The 19,745-nt window shown below is 45.5% G+C and overlaps 2 protein-coding genes across 2 annotated transcripts; both read left to right on the forward strand.

The window, feature by feature from the left end:
- The first annotated feature begins 7,272 nt into the window (after positions 1-7,272).
- LOC136503578 (pentatricopeptide repeat-containing protein At5g47360-like) lies at positions 7,273-9,399 on the forward strand. The gene has a single exon (XM_066498608.1). The coding sequence runs from the start codon at positions 7,362-7,364 to the stop codon at positions 8,778-8,780; it is 1,419 nt and encodes a 472-aa protein (XP_066354705.1). The 5' UTR covers positions 7,273-7,361; the 3' UTR covers positions 8,781-9,399.
- Positions 9,400-9,984: 585 nt separating this feature from the next.
- On the forward strand, positions 9,985-17,236 carry LOC136503589 (cyclin-SDS-like). Its single transcript, XM_066498618.1, has 7 exons — positions 9,985-10,893; positions 11,012-11,182; positions 12,105-12,271; positions 16,121-16,249; positions 16,351-16,531; positions 16,690-16,734; positions 16,865-17,236. Exons 1-7 carry the CDS (start codon positions 10,249-10,251, stop codon positions 16,895-16,897), a joined length of 1,371 nt encoding a protein of 456 aa, XP_066354715.1. The 5' UTR covers positions 9,985-10,248; the 3' UTR covers positions 16,898-17,236.
- The last annotated feature ends 2,509 nt before the right edge of the window (positions 17,237-19,745 follow it).

Consider the following 19,745-nt stretch of genomic DNA (forward strand, 5'->3'; position numbering starts at 1 on the left):
TCACTGTAATTTTCTGAGAATTTATTATACACATTGTGTATATGTTTATTATTTAACCTAATTATCTAGTTAAATTGATAAAGGCATTTAAATGAATAGTTTGGGAGTGGACATTATGTTTTCTTGAGTTTATTTGATGTCCTTGAAAAGTTGATATGCTTGGTGAGGTCAAATTTGGAATGTTTATATGCAGTAAAAATATCGTTGCTTTATAATTCGTGTGAGAATGGTTCCGGACAGATTCTGTGGTTTGGTATGTTGCATGGTGAAAATGATGTTTGCTATAAAAAATAGTTAATAACGAAGTTCTAGGTAACATCTTCATATATCTTGTGTTAAAATTTCAAGACAATAGGCCAAAGGGTTTAGGAGTTATAACTGTTTAAATTTAGTATTCCGAAATGCTCGCTCTCTGGAATTTCTGGACAGCACTGGATTGATTGCCTGTTTTGGTTAGGATAGAATGTGAATTAGCTTTTGGTGATTAAATAAGAGTTGTAGACAATTTTATAAGCTTTCTAGAAAGTCTAAGATAACGGCATTTGGAGAAGGAGAATCTCAGTTACAAGTAAAACAAGTAGCTGTTGTTTTGTGGTGTAGTAAATGAATTGTTGAAGTGTTTGATTATGTAATCAAGAAGAAATATGCACATACTCAATAAAATATGATGCACTTGTTATTACTTTAACACCATGCTATTAAGAATACTTACAAGAATGCATTCATCATGGGTCATCATACTATACTTGTCAGCATATATGCATTCGCAATATCTTATGCTATATTTATGCATCTAGAATCGACAGAAGAGATAACGTTGCTGGAGTTCAACGAAAAAGAGGAAGGGGACCAGCAGGAGATTCCTCAAGCCGCAGCTCCCGAAGGCGAGGAGCAGACCCTAAAAGAGCTTCTAGAGTGCCCTGACCACCGCCCCACTTCTTTTCTAAAAGGCAAGCCCCGGAGCATTCTAAGTCTCCCAATATTTTATAAAATATTACTCGAGTCCTTTATGATTGATGCATTAGGTTATAAGAGTTGATTGAAACCACTTAATGTATATAATTTCCTTGTCCATAAATACACCTTTAACCCTATGTAGGTCTAGGATCGAATATATGCTTAGCCATGCTTAGACCGGTAGAAGTCGGGTGATTTCCTGTCACCTGTGAGATATAGGTGAATATCGAAGCACGGTTGGCTATATTTGCTATCATGGAAAAGAACCATAGGGTAATATAAATCGAGGCCGGATGGAGTCTATAGTAGATTGACTCATGTGATTCCGTCTGTGCCGATTAAGGACCGTACCGTTATTGGCCCTTCTAACAAGATTGAACGCATGCCTATCACTTAGCTGGCTGGATAACTCATTCCGACCACGAAGCCGAGTAGCTCAACTCAGGGCAGGCCTCGCTCTATAAGAGTGCGCACTCTGGATGGTAGTAAGGATGTGTGGGGAAGCCAGACAAGAGCCCAAGGGCAGGATAGTCCTGAACGTCCTAGCAATTGGTTGTCCCTGATTGTGCGGCGCTGGGCGAACCCGCAAGATGTGTACTTGAGTTGTACCAAAGGTGACCTAAGGTGACCGTTGATCTGGTCCGCCTGGGTTTGTGTTAGGAATAAATTCCCAGCTGGTTGAAATCGATTCGAATCATCATCTCTCCCGGATAGTGAGAAACTTGGCTAGCTCCAACATCGTAGTAATTGTATTATGGAATATGATGGTTCGAGTAAACATGGAATTACTATACCTGCTATGGTTACTATTGTATGCTCTTAAAATGATATACCACATGTTTGGCATAGGATAGTTGCTAATTTAGAGATGGATAGTTACAAATAACTTGATAACGGAATTATAATTATATAACTAAGTTAATCGCTTTTTATGCAAATGTTGTCAAGCTACCTCCACTTATACAACCTTGCATAATCCTTGGAGTCAATTTATTTCTGGTTTTGATGGGTAAGTCGAGCTGAGTACCTTCTCGTACTCAGGGGTTTATTCCCATTGTTGCAGATGACACAGTATATCATGGGTATTACAAGATTTGCTTCTATCCCGCTGTGGATGAGGAGTAAGCCTTGGGCATGCTTCTTTACTAATCTCTCTATATGCTTTTGTGGACTGTGATCATATGTTGGTGATGTATTAAACTATGTTGGCAAATGCTACTTTCAAACTTAATTTGCTTCCGCTATTATCTATCAAACTTGGTTTGTAATAACTTTGTTTCATACTCTGATGATGGAAATGTATCTGCGAACTTTATGTAATATGTGACATGTATGTTGAATCATGTATGATCTTGGTTGTTTGTGGATCATTTATCGAGACCCGTCGTGGTACTCGACAGACTACCGGGTTTATATGGGCTCAAGTATGACAGTGCGACTGTTTGCGGACTGCTATTGTACTTGTGCTCTTATAAATTGGTCGGTTCTGCGATAGCCTAGACCTAGAGTGGTTGGTGGTAATATAGGACCCCGTCGGGCGAGGCGGAGCCCTCCCCCAGAAGTTGGGCAAAGTGGAGCCCACGGCCTCGGTGTCGGGCGAGGCGGAGACCGCCCCCGTGAAAGGTGCTATATGGCTAGAGGGGGGTGAATAGCCTATTTAAAAATCTACAAACCGATTAAAGCAATTTGATTAGTATAACAAATAGCGAAATGCAAACTTGCTCTAGCTCTACAAGGTTTGCAAGCCACCTATCCAACAATTCTAGTTGTTATGATCACTAGGCACACAATTTACAAGGTCACTACTCACTAAGAGCTCTCACAATTGCTACACTAAAGAGCTCCACTAGATGAACTTAATCCATAAAACAAGCTCTCAATTCTAGCTACACTAAAGAGCTTGTTATAGCTAGTTTGCGTTAATGTAAATGAGTGAGTGAGGTGATTATACCGCCGCGTAGAGGAGTGAACCAATCACAAGATGAATACTTTATCAATCACCGGAAGAATACCAAAGGGCAAGAGACAACTAATTTTCTCCCGAGGTTCACGTGCTTGCCAACACGCTACGTCCCCGTTGTGTCGACCAACACTTGGTGGTTCGGTGGCTAAGAGGTGTTGCACGAACCTGGTCCACACAATTGGACACCGCAAGAACCTACCCACAAGTGAGGTAACTCAATGACACAAGCAATCCACTAGAGTTACCTTTCGGCACTCCGTCGGGGAAGGTACAAATCCCCTCACAATCGCCGGAGATGGCCACAAACAATCATCAACTCATGCCAATCCTCCTCCACTGCCCCAAGCCATCTAGGTGGTGGCAAACACCAAGAGAAACAAGTGAATCCCACAGTGAAACATAAATACCAAGTGTCTCTAGATGCAATCACTCAAGCAATGTACTTGAATTCTCTCCCAATCTCACAATGATGATGGATCAATAATGGAGATGAGTGGGAGGGCTTTGGCTAAGCTCACAAGGTTGCTATGTCAATGCAAATGGCCAAGAGAGTGAGCTTGAGCCGGCTATGGGGCTTAAATAGAAGCCCCCACGAAATAGAGCCATTGTACCCCTTCACTAGGCACAACACGGGGTGACCAGACGCTCCGGTCAAATCGACCAGACGCTGGACCTCAGTGTCCGATCACGCGATGCGTGCCACGTGTCCCCTCTCTTCAAATGTTGATCGTCCGATCTCAATGGTCAAGTGATGACCGGACACAGCAGCTCAAAGTGACCGGACGCTGAACCCCAGCATCCGATCGTTTCCAGTAAACATCCAGAGATGACTTTTCATGACCGGACGCGTCTGGTCATGCTCGACCGGACACACCCAGCGTCCGGTCACATGACAACTCCCCTGTGCGCTGCCACATCAGCAGGACTGGACGCGACCTTCCAGCATCTGGTCACTAAGTGACCCAGCGTTCGGTCAGAGACTGACACCAGCGTCTTCATGCTTCACCTGACCGGACACGCTGATCCTACTGAGACCAGCGTCCGATCACTTATAGTGACCTCCGTCTTTTCTATCTAGGGCACTAGTGAAGTTCCTAACCCTTGCTCCAATGTGCCAACCACAAGTGTGTCACCTTGTGCACATGTGTTAGCATATTTTCACAAATATTTTCAAGGGTGTTAGCACTCCACTAGATCCTAAATGCATATGCAATGAGTTAGAGCATCTAGTGGCACTTTGATAACCGCATTTCAATACGAGTTTCACCCCTCTTAATAGTACGACTATCGATCCTAAATGTGATCACACTCACTCAGTGTCTCAATCACTAAAATAAAATGGCTCCTACTATTTATACCTTTGCCTTGAGCCTTTTGTTTTTCTCTTTCTTCTTTTCCAAGTTCAAGCATTTGATCATCACCATGCCGTCACCATCACCATGATCTTTACCATTGCTTCATTACTTGGAGTAGTGCTACCTATCTCATAATCACTTTGATAAACTAGGTTAGCATTTAGGGTTTCATCAATTAACCAAAACCAAACTAGAGCTTTCACCCCGGAGGTCGAGCAAGGTGGACCCCGGCCTCGGGGTCGGACGAGGCGAAGCCTGCCCCTAGAGGTCGGGCGAGGCGGAGCCCGTGGCCTTGGGGTCGAGCAAGGCGGAGCCCGTCCTCCGTGGCCTCAGGGTCAGGCGAGGCAGAGCCCACCCCTAGAGGTCGGGCGAGGCAGAGCCTGCGTACTTGGGGGTCGGTTGGAGCTGTAGTCGCGCTCTTGACTGCGTGGATGAATCGATATTGATGGTCATTAGCTCCTCCTCTTTGGGTACCCTAGTATTGGTCCCCGACAGTTTATCTAAAGCATCCCGCTTGATCATGTGGTATTTTTTTTGTTGCCAACTCCCTCCCAAAAGAATTTCCCTCTACTAGTATGAAACCTTTGATGAGTCCTTTCATATAACCAATAAAAGCCCATTGTGTACATAGGAATGTTAGTTAGGCCAAAATTGATCAGGGTAGATTTACCCCATATGATAAATGCCATATTTCCATGTCTATAATCTCTTCTCTATCTTCACAGCTGAGTCACTCAGTTCAGCCTTACTTAATCTTATCTATACCTAATACTAAAGAGGTAAAATTTCTGCCACCAAATTTTGTTTCGCCCAGCCCTGTCCACCCGTATCTATTTTTGCATTGGTCCATCAGTTGCAAACGGAGATTATGAGGGATTAGGAGTGGGGAAGAGAATAGAAAGAAATACAGGATTCCAGATGTAAAAATACCATACAGAAACAAAAGGTGGGAGGGCCTTAATAGTTTTTGAAATAGATCAGGGTTCTTGATGCAAATGTCCAAATCCGGGTGTGCTTCTTTTTTTTACTTGGGCCAAATCCTTGTAGTTAGGCTAGCTTCGTTGTGGGCTAGACCAAGCCCATGCAAGCCTTTTCCCTTTCTTTCATTTTTCTCCTTTTTTAATAAAAAACAGAGATCTTGCAGAGTTCACAAAAATCATAGAAAAAAAAATCCAAACCAGTTTTGTTAGCTTCATAAAAATGTGATCTACCCATATATGTTATGAATCTTGTTAGATTGTGCTTTGGCTATAGGTGTATTAAATCATCCTTGCATACGTTCCGTGCATATAGATTCGGTGATGACCGAGAACGTGCCAGAGGCAGATCCAGAATACGCGGAGGTGGCCGAGGAGTACGAGGAGGATGTCCTCGTTGTCGATGTTCGCAAAGCCTTCACTAACTTTCAACTATTTGGTTCCTGCCTAAGACAAGTCTCGGTGCATAACCCCTACTTTTCAGCACATTATGTTTGTTTGTGCATTAAGTTTTGAGGAGAAAGATTTACACCATCTATGTAGTTTTGATAAGAAACAAAACTTATTTTTATTAAAATATGGATTAGTCAATGGTACAACTAATTATTTCTTGAACCGGAATCTTATGCAGATTATTGACTAATGAAATCTAAACAAATGTATTTATGTAATTCATGACAAGGGCTGCCATTTGAAAATCAAGAGATCTCCCATCATAATCATTGGCGCACAGACCAATTCTGACACATAGACAAAAAGTTATGGAGGTTGATACGATGCTTCAAAAAAACTACAAAGATCGATATTGAGTCATAGAAACACATGTGTAGTATGAAAAAGCTACAAAGTTATGATATATTTATATCGAAATAATTATGTACTTTGCAACGGAAGAGAAAATATATTAAGGTGTATATTTTAATTCAATACAGGTTTAATAGGATATTGTTATTTATTGTCAGCATTAACTTGTATTATGGATTTGACGGTCATCATGAAATAAATTAAAAAAGCAAAAAAAAAACATAAATAGATATGTACCATTCATGTTATCATTTTGCAGGAATGTTTAGTAATTTTTTTCTTCCGTTACAACATATGGACATATTTGCTAGTGTCACTTATAGGTAAACCTAGGTACTTTATAGGAAACATGCCCAACTTATAGTTGAAAAAATGAGCGTATTACGATTCTCTCCTTAGTGGCAACAAGCTTCTGGCGTTCTTTATGACAAGAGGGTAATACAAAAGTTAAAAGGCAAGTTTTATAGAACGGCAATTAGACCAGCTATGTTGTATGGAGCATAATATTGGCCTACAAAGATTCGTCATGTTCAACAACTGAGTGTTGCAGAAATGCGTATATTGTGATGGATTTATGGTTACACAAGAATGTACCGAGTTAGGAACAATGATATACGTGACCGTCTAGGGGTAGCACTAATTGAAGAAAAGCTTGTCCAACATCAATTAAGGTGGTTTGACCATGTACAAAGAAGACCATTAGAGGCACCAGTGTATTGTGGAGTCCTAAGCCAAGCTAATAATATGAGGAGGGGTAGAGGAATACCGAAATTGACATGGGAGAGACAATAAAAAGAGATTTGAAAACTTATGATATATCTAGAGATCTATCAGCCTGTTCGCTTGTTGGTTTCAGCCAGCCCAAACCAGCCAGCCAACAGTGTTTTTCTCTCACAATAAACCAGCACCAGCCAGCCCAAACCAGCCCAGAAACCAACCAGCGAACAGGCCGTATATTTGAATATGAGTGCTTGAAAATCAGTTATTGATGTGCTTGAACTATGACTAGAGGCTCTTGGTGGCTTTTAACTCTAGCTTATCCAATTTGTTTGGACTGACAGACTTTTATTGTTGTTGTCGTAGTATTACAATCCTCTCGTTGCAACCCACAAGTATAGTTATTAAGAAAAAAATACTGAAGAATCTTGCCCCAATGCAAGAACAGATCGGGTGATGGACCGTGCTCAATGCAAGAACAGATGGGCAGGGCCGCAGGGACCCTGCCGAGCCGGCGGCATCCAGCCTACGCAGACGCGGATACTCCGCGCCTCCGTTCTCCGCCATCTCCGTCCCAATCGCCACCAAATGCCACCGCGCGCATCGCTCCTCCTCCTCCGCCGCCTCTCCACCCGCCCGCCTCACCACGATCACCCCAAAGTCGCCGCGCTGCTAGGGGTCCTCAACTCGGCGCCGCCGTCCTCCACGTCGCTCTCACACGCGCTCTCCCGCGCCTTCCCGTCACCCTCCGACGCCTTCCCTCTCCGCAGGCTGCCTCACCTCCTCCCGCAGCTCCCCTCCCCTCTTCTCTCCCTCCGCTTTCTCCTATGGCGCCTGACCTCGTCCTCCCCGCTACCCTCCCAGCACGCTCTCTCCTCACTCGCCGCCTCGCTCCCCGACCTCTCATCCTCCGTGCCGCTCCTCCTCTCGTCCTCCTCACGGCCCCTCCCGCTCCCGCACTATTCCCTCCTCCTCAACATATCCGCTCACGCTGGTCTCTTCCCTGCCTCCCTCGCCGTCCTGCGCCATATGCGGTCCTTCGGCCTCGTGCCCGGCGCCGCCTGCTTCCACCACGCCCTTCGCGCGGCGGTCTCCACCGGCGATGTCTCGGCGGTGCTTGAGATCATGTCTGGGTCCGGCGCCTGTCCTACCGTGCCCGTGATCGTGGTCGCGGTGCATAAACTGGCGTCGGCTGGGGACTTCGAAGTCGCCTACCGGCTGATCGATAAAATGCCGGAGTTTGGGTGTGTGCCCAATGCTGTGGTTTACACGGCAGTGCTCGACGGGATGTGCAGTTCTGGGAACGTGGATGGTGCGTTGAGGCTGGTGGAGGCGATGGAGGGCAGTGAGTTTGGTGCAAACTGTGCACCCACCGTAGTGACCTATACGTGTTTGGTGAAATGCCTCTGTGGGAAGGGGAGGGCGGCCGAGGCTCTTGCTGTGCTGGATAGGATGGCAGAGAGAGGGGTGATGCCAAACCGTGTTTTTATGCGGACGCTGGTCGAAGGGTTTTGCACTGAGCAGAGGGTTGTCGACTCGTATGATGTGGTGGAGCGTGTAGTTGGTGATGGTAGTGTTTCGAGTACACAGTGCTACAATGTTCTACTCATTTCCTTGTGGAAAGTTGGCATGGAAGAAGAAGCTGAAGGACTGGCACAGAGGATGATGATGAAAGGGGTGCAGCTGACCCCACTCGCTGGCAGTTCCATGGTGAGGGAGCTGTGCGGAAGGAAGAGGTCGTTGGATGCTTGCTACTGGCTGGAATTGATGGAGGAGAACGGGGTGTTGTGTGACTCTGATGTGTATGGTAGCTTGTTGCTTGGGCTGTGTGAGGAAGGCCACATTCATGAGGCATTAACATTGGGAAGGAAGGTTGTCGACAGGGGGATCCTCATAGAAGTATCTTGTGCTGACCGTTTAGTGGAGTTGCTGAATCAATATGGTGATGAGGAGCTTGCGTCACATATATTGGGATTGAGAAGGCGCCCTGAAGGGTTGTCATTTTAAGCAATTTGTGATGCTGCTCCATCCTTGTGAATGAAGAACATCTTGATTAGTCATGGGATGTGCCAAGAATAGTGTTTCACCGACTTGTTGCGAATTTGCTCGTGAACAGATTCAGCAAAATGGCTTAGTGCAGTCAAAATGCTACATATCATTATAGATTTTTTTCTAAAACATATCAGTCTAGACCACTGTTGAATACAGCATGGAACAAAATCCAACCAAAGTCCCTCTCAACTACTTGCTTCTTTTGGATGACTTTGCTGAAGAACATGATGCAGATCCGGATGGCACTTGACATCATGTAAACTTCCATTTTCATTTCTGAGGTACATCACCTTGTGTCCGAGGCTGATGATATGCTCCGAGAAGTACTGTGTCTGTCAGTCGAACATCTTAGATCTGTTTCATGTACTTGTAATCCTAGGCAGCTTTGTACACTGTCTACAAAAAAGTCATTTACTACATTCCCATAAGCACCTAGCCTGGTGTGTGCATGACGTTTTCTAGTTATCCTCAGGTTTTGTTGTCCCCTTTTCTGAAGGAATAGAACAGAGATTAATTTCTCGATTTCATGTAATATTTTCATATCGCTGAGCGCAGCCTGCACTTAAATTTTGAGAACATTTAGTTGGAAATTTGATTGTCCATAAAATCTGACGTTCTGCAATTTTTGGTGTGAAAGAAGTATCGCTAGGCGGGCCAGCTGATGATGCCGGCGGAAGCAAGGATGGCGCTGATTGAGTAGGCGCAGCCGCTTGTTGCATTTGCAGGTGGCTGCGGCGCTGGGCGCTTGAGGCAGTGAACATGGGCGGTGTATCAATCTTGTGTGACCAGCACCGGCAGTGTGATTGCTTTCACATAACCGTAGTGCAGGCTGCAGATGCTAGCAATCTTCAATTTCAGGACCACTCTGACTTGCAACCGGAATATGACTTGTTGCTGTGATTTTGCTGACGGGAACACAATGGGCCATTAAAATCTGAAGAAAATTGTCGCCTCAAGGGAACTTCGCCAGCAGCAGAGATGAAAGTCACCTTCCCTTCCCTCTTGCCACTCCGAATCAAGCAGAAAACTGCAAAGTGAATCACGGCATGACAATGGCGTTTCCTCAGTTCCGCAGCTGCTGCGGACATTCTCTACGGAGGCTGACAGTGAATCTACTCTTGCTGCAGGTGGGACCAGAGAAGCTCACCCGTGGCGTCGCCATCACGGTTTACGGTTGGTTCAGGATTTAAATTCGAAGAGCTTCTCGGGCTAGGCCTTCAACGTTTTGATGATCACCACTCCCTTCCCCTTCCCCTTCCCCAAGTCGTAGCGGCCAGCTGCCAGCACCGTAGCAGGCAGGAGCTATATAATCAAAGGCAAACAACCAAACACGCAATCACATTACAGTACCTAGCCGTAGCATTGTAGCAACACGCGCACGCCGCAGCCCGCAGGCACTCGCCGCTGCCGCACGGATCACGCAATGCCTCCCACCATGCTCGCGCCGGTGCCCACCAGGCCGCGCTCCAACCCCTTCCGCCGGCGCAGAGGACCTGCTCCGCTGCTCCTCGATCAGACTGCGGCGGCTGCGGCGAAGCGGCCCGCTGAGTCGTCCACCTCAGCCTCCTCCTGCTTCTACAGCGAGGTGATCTCCAACTCCTCCACATCCCTCGCCGCGTATCAGCACCCGGAGAAGAGGCATCGGCGCCAGGACGCGGACGTGGGCGAGGCGCGGCCAGCCGGCTCCGAGTGCTCGGAGGTGATCGGCGGCGCGAGGGTGCGCCCCGCCGAGGTCGAGGCCTCCGAGTCGTCGTGCCTTGGCTCCGTGCTCGAGTCCAACCTCGCCTGCCCGGAGCAGCTCGCCGACGACGCTGAGGCGACTGACTACTCCACCGCGTGCGATGAGCTGACCCCGTCGGAGCCCGATGAGGAGGAGGTGCTCAGCGGTCCCAGCCGCTCCGCGCTCTACTCCCTCAGCCCCCTGATCAGCTCCCCATTGACCGAAGATGACAACGACGACGCGCCCTCCGCGACCTTCTCCCTCTTCCTCGACTTCGCCAAGCAGTTCGTCCCCTGCGTGCACCCAAAAGCGTGTGCCGTCACCAGTACCGCTCTCGATCTCCTGACGGTGAGCGGTTTCTAAGCGATTTTTTTCTTCAATTTGTTGGGAGGGGTTCGATTGCATTGATCAGCGCGGTGTTTGATCTGGTAAATTGATAATGTTTTGGTGGGAATGCTTGTGTCAGGGGAGGCGATTTGAGGACTTGGATGACGAGGAGAGCTACGGGCGGTTCCGGCGGCGCGAGCGGCGCGAGGCTGTTGCGCGCGACTACACTGAGGTGTACAGCTCCATACCCGGCAGCTACGGCCCTCTCGTCGTGGAGCAACGTGTTGTCATGGTGAACTGGATCATTGAGGTCAGTGCATACTAAACTCTGTATTCTGCCCGTCATTCTGATCAACAGTTTACCTCAGTTTATGCATCCGATGTGACCGAATTTATACGGTATTAAGGGCTGTACAAGCATATGCGAGTGAGTTCAGACTTGCATTGTGCCGGCGTTGCACCCGTAGCATACGAATCTAGCACCATAGCTGCATGATTGCAGTAAGAGCTGTTGTCTCATGTGAATGCCTTCGTGCTGAGGCAGCAGATTAGTTAGTTCTCTTTCTTATTTTGCACTGGGGTAGTTATCTGCTACTGAACATGTTGTTAACACTAGTTGACGAGTAGATTTCACAATAGCTATGTTATGCAGATGGATGTCGTAGTGTACCTTTTTTCTGCCAATATTCATGCTAGTTCTTATTCTATATCACTGGTTCTGGCAACCAACAGAGCTATGTTTGAATAGTAGGTACTCATGTTTACATGGTCTGTTTGATAAGCAAGGGACAAGCATCTGGTTCAGTTACACAACAATGTTTCTCCGAATTTCTCTCGCATCTGAACCCTTATCTCATCGGCACACTGCTTGCATGTCTGGAATCATATCTTGTAGCAATCAGGATGCTTGAATCTTCAGTATCTAAATATGCAATTTTCTATCTGTAACTCTGTATATACCCTTTATTTCCTATCGATCCCCAATTTAAGCTTTCTGATGTGCTTGGTATTTTTATGAGATTTCAGAGAATCCCTGAAAATACTGTCATCACTGTTTTTACAACTGAAGGTTTGAATTGCGATTAAGCATTACAGTTATATTTCCCTTGTACTCTGCTACAATGATCTCACGACTCAAAATCACGTGATGCAAATTTATGTTTATTCATTTCTAAATTTGTTCCAAAATTAGAGTTTGGTTGCAAGGAGTGACTCTTTGTTATGCAATGCAGCATTCACGTCTGATGAACCTCCAGCCAGTTACAATGTTTATGGGGATTGGATTGATGGACCGCTTCTTGACACAAGGGTATATGAAGGGTTTGAGCAACCTTCAGTTGCTGGGCATTGCCTGCATCGCCCTGGCTACCCGCATTGAAGAGAACCAGCCATACAATTGGTAATGTTCTCCCTTGTATTACATGTTTCAACTTTTATGTCTATTTTTAAGAGATTCTGTTTCTTCATATTTGGTGAGTTATAGCTAGGCCATCTAGTTCCCTTCTATGCTTAATTTCAGTAAAACTACTGATATTAGTTGGTGGTTCCATGGTGTCAGATTGCCTAATTAGATACAACAACAACAACAACAACAACAAAGCCGCCCAAACAAGTTGGGGTAGGTTAGAGTTGAAACCCAGCAGAAACAATCAAGGTTCATGCACGTGAATAGTTGTCTTCCAAGCACTCCTATCTAAGGCTAAGTCTTTGGATATATTTCATCCTTTCAAGTCTCCTTTTATTGCCTCTACCCAAGTCAATTTCAGTCTTCCTCTGCCTCTCTTCACGTTACTATCCTGGTTTAGGATTCCACTACGCACCGGTGTCTCTGGAGGTCTCCGTTGGACATGTCCAAACCATCTCAACCGGTGTTGGACAAGCTTTTCTTCAATTGGTGCTACCCCTAATCTATCACGTATATCATCGTTCCGAACTCGGCCCCTTCTTGTATGATCGCAAATCCAACGCAACATATGCATTTCCGCGACACTTATCTGTTGAACATGTCGTCTTTTCGTAGGCCAACATTCTACACCATACAATATAGCAGGTCTAATCGTCGTCCTATAAAACTTGCCTTTTAGCTTCTGTGGTATCCTTTTGTCACATAGGACACCAGATGCTTGCCGCCACTTCATCCACCCTGCTTTGATTCTATGGCTAACATCTTCATCAATATCCCCGTCTCTCTGTAGCATTGATCCTAAATATCGAAAGGTATCCTTCCTAGGCACTACTTGACCTTTCAAACTAATATCTTTCTCCTCCCGAGTAGTAGTGCCGAAGTCACATTTCATATACTCGGTTTTAGTTCTACTGAGTCTAAAACCTTTGGACTCCAAAGTCTCCCGCCATAACTTCAGTTTCTGATTCACTCCTGTCCGGCTTTCATCAACTAGCACTACATCGGTACCAATATACTTCTCCTCCACTCATCAGGCATCTCGTTCGATCGAAAAATATGGTTGAACAGCTTGGTTAGCCATACTATAGCTATGTCCCCGAGACATCTCCACACCTCGATTGGGATACCATCCGGTCCCATCGCCTTACCTCCTTTCATCCTTTTCAACGCCTCTCTGACTTCAGATTTTTGGATTCTCCACACAAAACGCATATTGGTGTCATCAAAAGAGTCATCCAACTGAAATGTTGTGTCCGTACTCTCACCATTGAACAATTTGTCAAAATGCTCTTGTCATCGATGTCGGATCTGATCCACCTTTACCAAGAGATGCTCTCTTTCATCCTTAATGCACTTAACTTGGTTGAAGTTCCTTGTCTTTCTCTCACGAACCCTAGCCATCCTATAAATGTCCTTCTCTCCTTTCTTCGTACTCAAACGTTGGTAAAGATCCTCGTACGCTCTACTCTTTGCCACACTTACAGCTCGCTTTGCAGTCTTCTTTGCCACCTTGTATTTCTCTATGTTATCCACACTCCTGTCATGGTACAAGCATCTATAGCACTCTTTCTTCTCCTTAATAGCCCTTTGGACTTTCTCGTTCCACCACCAAGTATCTTTAGCCTCGCCTCCACTTACTTTGGTTACTCCACACAGCTCTGAGGCCACCTTCCGAATGTTGGTTGCCACCTTCTCCCACATGTTGTTTATGTTCTCTTCTTCCTTCCAAGAGCCCTCTTTGATAACCCTTTCCCTGAATACCTCTGACGTCTCCCCTTTTAGTTTTCACCACTTTGTTCTTTTAATCTTAGTTTGTTTATCTCTATGGGCACGCACCTGAAAACGAAAGTCTGCCACCAAAAGCTTATGTTGAGAAACAACACACTCCCCTGGTATCACCTTGCAAGCCAAGCATGCTCGTTTGTCCTTTCTTTTTGTGAGGACAAAGTCAATCTGGCTAGAATGTTGTTCGCTACTGAAGGTCACTAGATGAGATTCTCTCTTTCTAAAGAAAGTGTTGGCTATCATTAGGTCAAAAGCTACCGCGAAGTCCAGAACTTCCTCCCCCTCCTGATTCCTACTACCATACCCAAAACCTCTATGAACTGCCTCGAAACCTGTGCTTGTAGTACCTACATGCCCATTAAGATCTTCTCCTATAAAAAACTTCTCACTACTAGGTACAGCTCTAATCAGGCCATCTAAGTCTTCCCAGAACTGTCTCTTAACACTCTTGTCGAGGCCTACTTGGGGGGCATACGCACTAATTACGTTCAAGACCATATCACCAATGACAAGCTTGATTAAGATAATCCTATCTTCTTGCCTTCTCACTCTCACCACACTATTCTTGAGGCTCTTATCAATCAAAACTCCTACTTCATTTCTATTCGCAACTGTCCTTATGTACCAAAGCTTGAAACCTGTATTATCCACCTCCTTCGCCTTTTGATCCTTCCATTTAGTCTCTTGAACGCATAATATATTTACACGCCTTCTAGTCGTGGTATCAACTAATTCTCTTAACTTACCTGTAAGCGACCCTACATTTCAACTACCTAAACGGATCCTAATTGGTTCGACTAGCTTCCTTACCCTTCGCACCCGTTGACTCAGATGTGAAGACCCTTGCTCATTTTTCACTACACCTGGGCGCCGATGTAGCGCGTCACTAAGGATGCGACGACCCAATCCTTGCTCACTTGACACCGTGCCCAGATCGCGACATGGCGCGTCACGGGGGTGACGACCCGGCCCTTGCTCATTTAACACCATACCTGGGTTCCGATATGGCGCGTCGCTAAGATGGTTACACCCCAACGGTTTTCTTTCGGGTTTCATCTCCATTAGAATGGCTAGATTTAACGTTGGCTCGCCACGCCTATCACAACCCTCCTCCTTTACCAGGGCTTGGGACCTGCTATGTTGAGACAACATAGGCGGAGTTAGATTGTCTAAAAAAAGGGCGTACCCAGTGCAGAGAGCTCCCGCTCTGTGCGGGGTCTGGGGAAGGGTGTCAGTGGCAAGTCTTACCCTCGCCTGTGCAATGCGAGGAGACCGCGACTCGAACCCGAGACCTTCCGGTCACAGGCGGTAAGACTCTACCGCTTGCACCAGACCCGCCCTTCTAGATTGCCTAATTGGATATCGACAGAATTAATGTTTAGCAGCAACTGATGTGTAACCAGTAGCACTCTGAGTGAGTGAGCTCCTCCTTTAATTTGTGTTGGTTCTAACATTGCCTCATAGGATATATGCTGATCATAAGCTATGTTTTTATCTATTTGCATCACTACCGCTGAAATGTGCCTTGGGTCTTTGACAGGCTTTAGCAGGGCCGATGAGATGGTTTGATTTAGTAGAACTATTTTACCGTTGAATCATATCATGAATCTGAACCGTATCTGCATGTGGCAATGGTTTCCATGCATTTCCATCTGTCATTTGTTTTTGTTTTTTTAAGCAAAACCATCTGTCATTTGTTCCTTCCGATACTTGGTATCTGTGCAGCTTGCGTTTAGAAGTGTTCACAAGGTGAATATTTCAGAAGTTTCTTTTTTCCAGGACATAAATTTGGGTTTCCTGATTGTGCTGTTATCTATGATAAAGGCATTGGGCATACTAGTTAGCATTTTTTTAGTTGACTTGATGTTTTTATATATTTGATTTGATATGTATTACTATAATTCGCATTTGGAAGACATATCAGAGAAGTATATTTAGCTTAAATTGCACTTGAGCATGTCCTTTGTTCTCCAGATCATTTTTTCTTTTCCTATTCCTTTTCCTTGTTCCTGTTAATCTCAATGCGCAGCATTAATTTCACTGCTTGATCCCTTTCAGCGTCCTTCAAAAGACTTTTACAGTTGGGATCAATACCTACAGCCAGAGTGAGGTTGTTGCCATGGAGTGGCTGATTCAGGAGGTCCTCAACTTCAAGTGTTTTGTCACAACAACTCACCATTTTCTATGGTACCACGAACTTCCTGCTTTCTTGTCTATTCAGTCGAAAAAAAGTAACGAGAGACTAACACCATTCTGTTCTAATGTACCATTCTGTTCCAATGTTGCAGGTTCTATCTGAAGGCTGCAAATGCTGATGACAAGGTAGCGGACCTGGCAAACTACCTGGCCTTCCTCTCACTTCGGAACCATAAGCAGCTCTCCTTCTGGCCCTCGACTGTGGCAGCTGCAGTGGTAGCCCTTGCTTGCCTTGCCACAGGCAAGGAGTCCTCATGCCATTTGGTGATGGAGGTGAACACCCAAGTCCTCCATTTCTAGCTATAAGTTTCGTGTTACATCTGTTACCAGAAGCTCAAGTCAGTTAGCTTCAAAACAGGACTCCAAATTTACATGCTCAGATTCTAGTTAGACTGGAAATGCCTAATGAGTAGCTCTTTACATATATGCAGACTCACATGAGGACGCAGGACGATGACCTGCCAGAATGCCTAATGGTACGCTTCCCCTTTTTCCTCTTTTGTTTTTGGAAAGACACTGGGTGCCATGAATCATGATTCATGCATGCTACAGTTTGTAGGGCTGCTAACCTTACATTCATTATCCTATGCAATCTGTTTCATGCAGTGCCTCGAGTGGCTGCTCAACTACGTCCCGTGATACCCAGAGCTCCCAGGTGATAGCAGTGTTTCACATTTTTTCTGTATGGGGACATGAATTGACAAATTGCTCTGTACATGGCATTAGTCTGCCCTGTAGAGTGTAGATAAGATAATAGCCAAGGCAGCACGAAACGTAGCTTGTGGATTTTGATTATACAGCTTTCTGATTCGGAGCACGACAAGGACGAGATTTTTGGTCTTGAGCTATCGGCCTTTAGGGACTACTGAACTGTTGTATTCGGGCATGTCTATCTTTACATCGTTTATTCGCTCTTTAGGACAGCTAAGGCTGGGCGTTGTTGTACTCGTTGATCTATTTGTTTAACCAATGTATGGCTGATGGATGATATACCACTGAAATCTATTGTTCTGGTGTGACATGGAGGCATGATCTTGTGATCCTGGAAGATGCTCACGTATCAGGTTTCTGTGGTTTCTGGTGAACAGAATACTATCCTCAGACCTGTCAGGTTGCCTGCCAAAGTTTCGTTTCAGTTAACTGCAGATCAGAAAAGGGGATCGAACACCGTTACTTGGATCCACCAGGACTTCTGTCTTCCGACTCTGATCATCTTTGTTCTTTGGCCAAGTGGTGCCACCACCACCTGCAAGCAGACTTGGTCTCTATCCGGGGGATTTCTCTAGCCGGAGTCGGATGACTTGGCTGGAAGGAGGCGATCGATTTCACTTTCAGGTGTGGGGAGTGGGCTGGATATTGAGGCAGTTCGGCTTGGCTCGGTCCAAACTGAGCTGGCTCGTTAGGCTAACGAGCCAGCTCGGCTCGGCTCGTTAATATTACGAGCTAGAGGGACAGCTCGGCTCGGCTCGTTACCGAGCTCGAGCTGGCTCGTTTAGCTCGTGAGCTGCTAAAAAAATAGGACACACATGTTTATAATGTTTATGCTACATTAATTTCAAAAGATGACGTCTACCGTTATGCAGCCATTCATGATTAATACATATTAAGTTCATCAAAAGTATCAACCACGCAACATAGCTGATCTATCCATGATCATGCAGTTCCAGCATACTAATTAGTTGCTTGCCACCACAAACTTAGGAAAGTCTGCAGATTCAATGTCAGCATCATAATCTTCTTTCTGGAAAACAATACATAAAATCAACACAACAATTATAAAATTAAAATTCATATGAAACAGCTGAAAATAAGGATTACATACCAATAGAATAGGTGCACACTTCTATGTCAGCATCATCATCTTCTGGATTCATGGCCGTGGGCTCATAGGCCTCAGCTCGTTTCAGCTCGTGAGCAGCTCGCGAGCTGGCTCGTTAAAATAGTGAGTTAGAATTACAACTCAACTCGTGAAAAAATTAAAACGAGCCGAGCTGAGCCGGCCACAAGTTGAGTGAGTTGATGAGTCGTAAGTATTTTGTAGCCCTAGTGGAAAGTGGGAACTGGGGAGGGGACCCGTGGCAGCGGCGACCTTTTTATTAGGATAGGGGCCGTGGGAGCTGCATCTTGCACGCCTTAAATGAGGAAAACGAAAGGCAAGGCATGCCATTTGCAACCATCATTCCGTTCCGTGCATCAACTTGCGCGTTCATGCATGTTACCCGAATGGTTTGGAGGCGCCTGCAGAAGCGTGCATCTCCCCATTCACCCCACTTACGCCTTGCGATTTCGGGAATCTGTCTGCCTTTCTGTGCTGAGGATCGAGGAATGGTATAGATGGCCAACGGGTCGGCCTGGCCCGGCACGGCACGGGCCTGTGAAAGCATGGCCCGATAGGGGTCGGGCCAGCACGACACGCCGGGCCTCTCGGGCCGTGCCTCTTAGGACCACGGGCCTGGCCTTCGACCTAGGCACGACACTGTGGGCTGTTTTTCGTGCCGTGCCGGCCCACGAAGCACGACCAGAATTACTGGCCGTGCTAGCCCATGGCCCATTACCCTTGCATTCAAAGGATCAAACATAATCAATGTTGAAATGTTCAATACATTCACAGATCATAGTTTTATACATTCATAGAATCAAAGTCCAATTGTTCGATACATTCATAGTCCAACAGAGATATCAAACTCCAAACTCCAAAGCCAACAGATAACAAAAATAACCAAAATGAGTTGTTTAGTGCAATGCTGCCTCATTAAAAACCTTTCTAGATAAAACTCACCCTTATGAGAAAAACACTATAAAGAAAAAAAAAGAGTGCAGCCAACTCTTAATTAAATCTTATAAACCATTGTTCAAATGATAGACAAGTCTTTCACGATCACACTCATTCTTTCACAGTCACAGATCACACACACTCTCAAGAGTCAAGTCTCAACCTCACTAAGTACCAGGAGCACTACCAGCAGCTTCATCTTCATCAAGGTACAAGTTCTGGAATGAGTCTTCCAGCTCTTTGTTGTCAACAGCATGTTGTTCCCTTTTTCTCCTAACTCTTAGTCCTTTATGCAGGTCAGCATCTCCACAGTCTCTGGTGACAAGCACCGCTGCCGTTCCTCAATTATCCTACCTGTCAAACTGAAATAAGACTCCGAAGAGACAGTAGATACAAAAACTGTTATGATATCTCTAGCCATTATAGACAGGATTGGAAATATTAGCTTGTGGTCACGCCACCACAGAAGTAGGTCAAAATCATCCTCATAAGAAGTGACATTATCACTATCTAAGTAAGCTGAGAGCTCACAAACAGCAGAAGTAGATGAAGATGAAGTGACAGGGAGAGGGGAAGGACCAACAACACCTGATCCATGGCCAAAGACTCTTCTCCATGCCTGCTTTTTCTTACCTGTATGTTGCAATGGTTGTGCAACCCTTTGAGACCTAGCTGTACCAAACTTGCTCTCATATTTGTTAAACAGTTTATACA

The sequence above is a fragment of the Miscanthus floridulus genome, chromosome 1 (assembly GCF_019320115.1).
Source record: "Miscanthus floridulus cultivar M001 chromosome 1, ASM1932011v1, whole genome shotgun sequence".
Classification (NCBI taxonomy): domain Eukaryota; kingdom Viridiplantae; phylum Streptophyta; class Magnoliopsida; order Poales; family Poaceae; genus Miscanthus; species Miscanthus floridulus.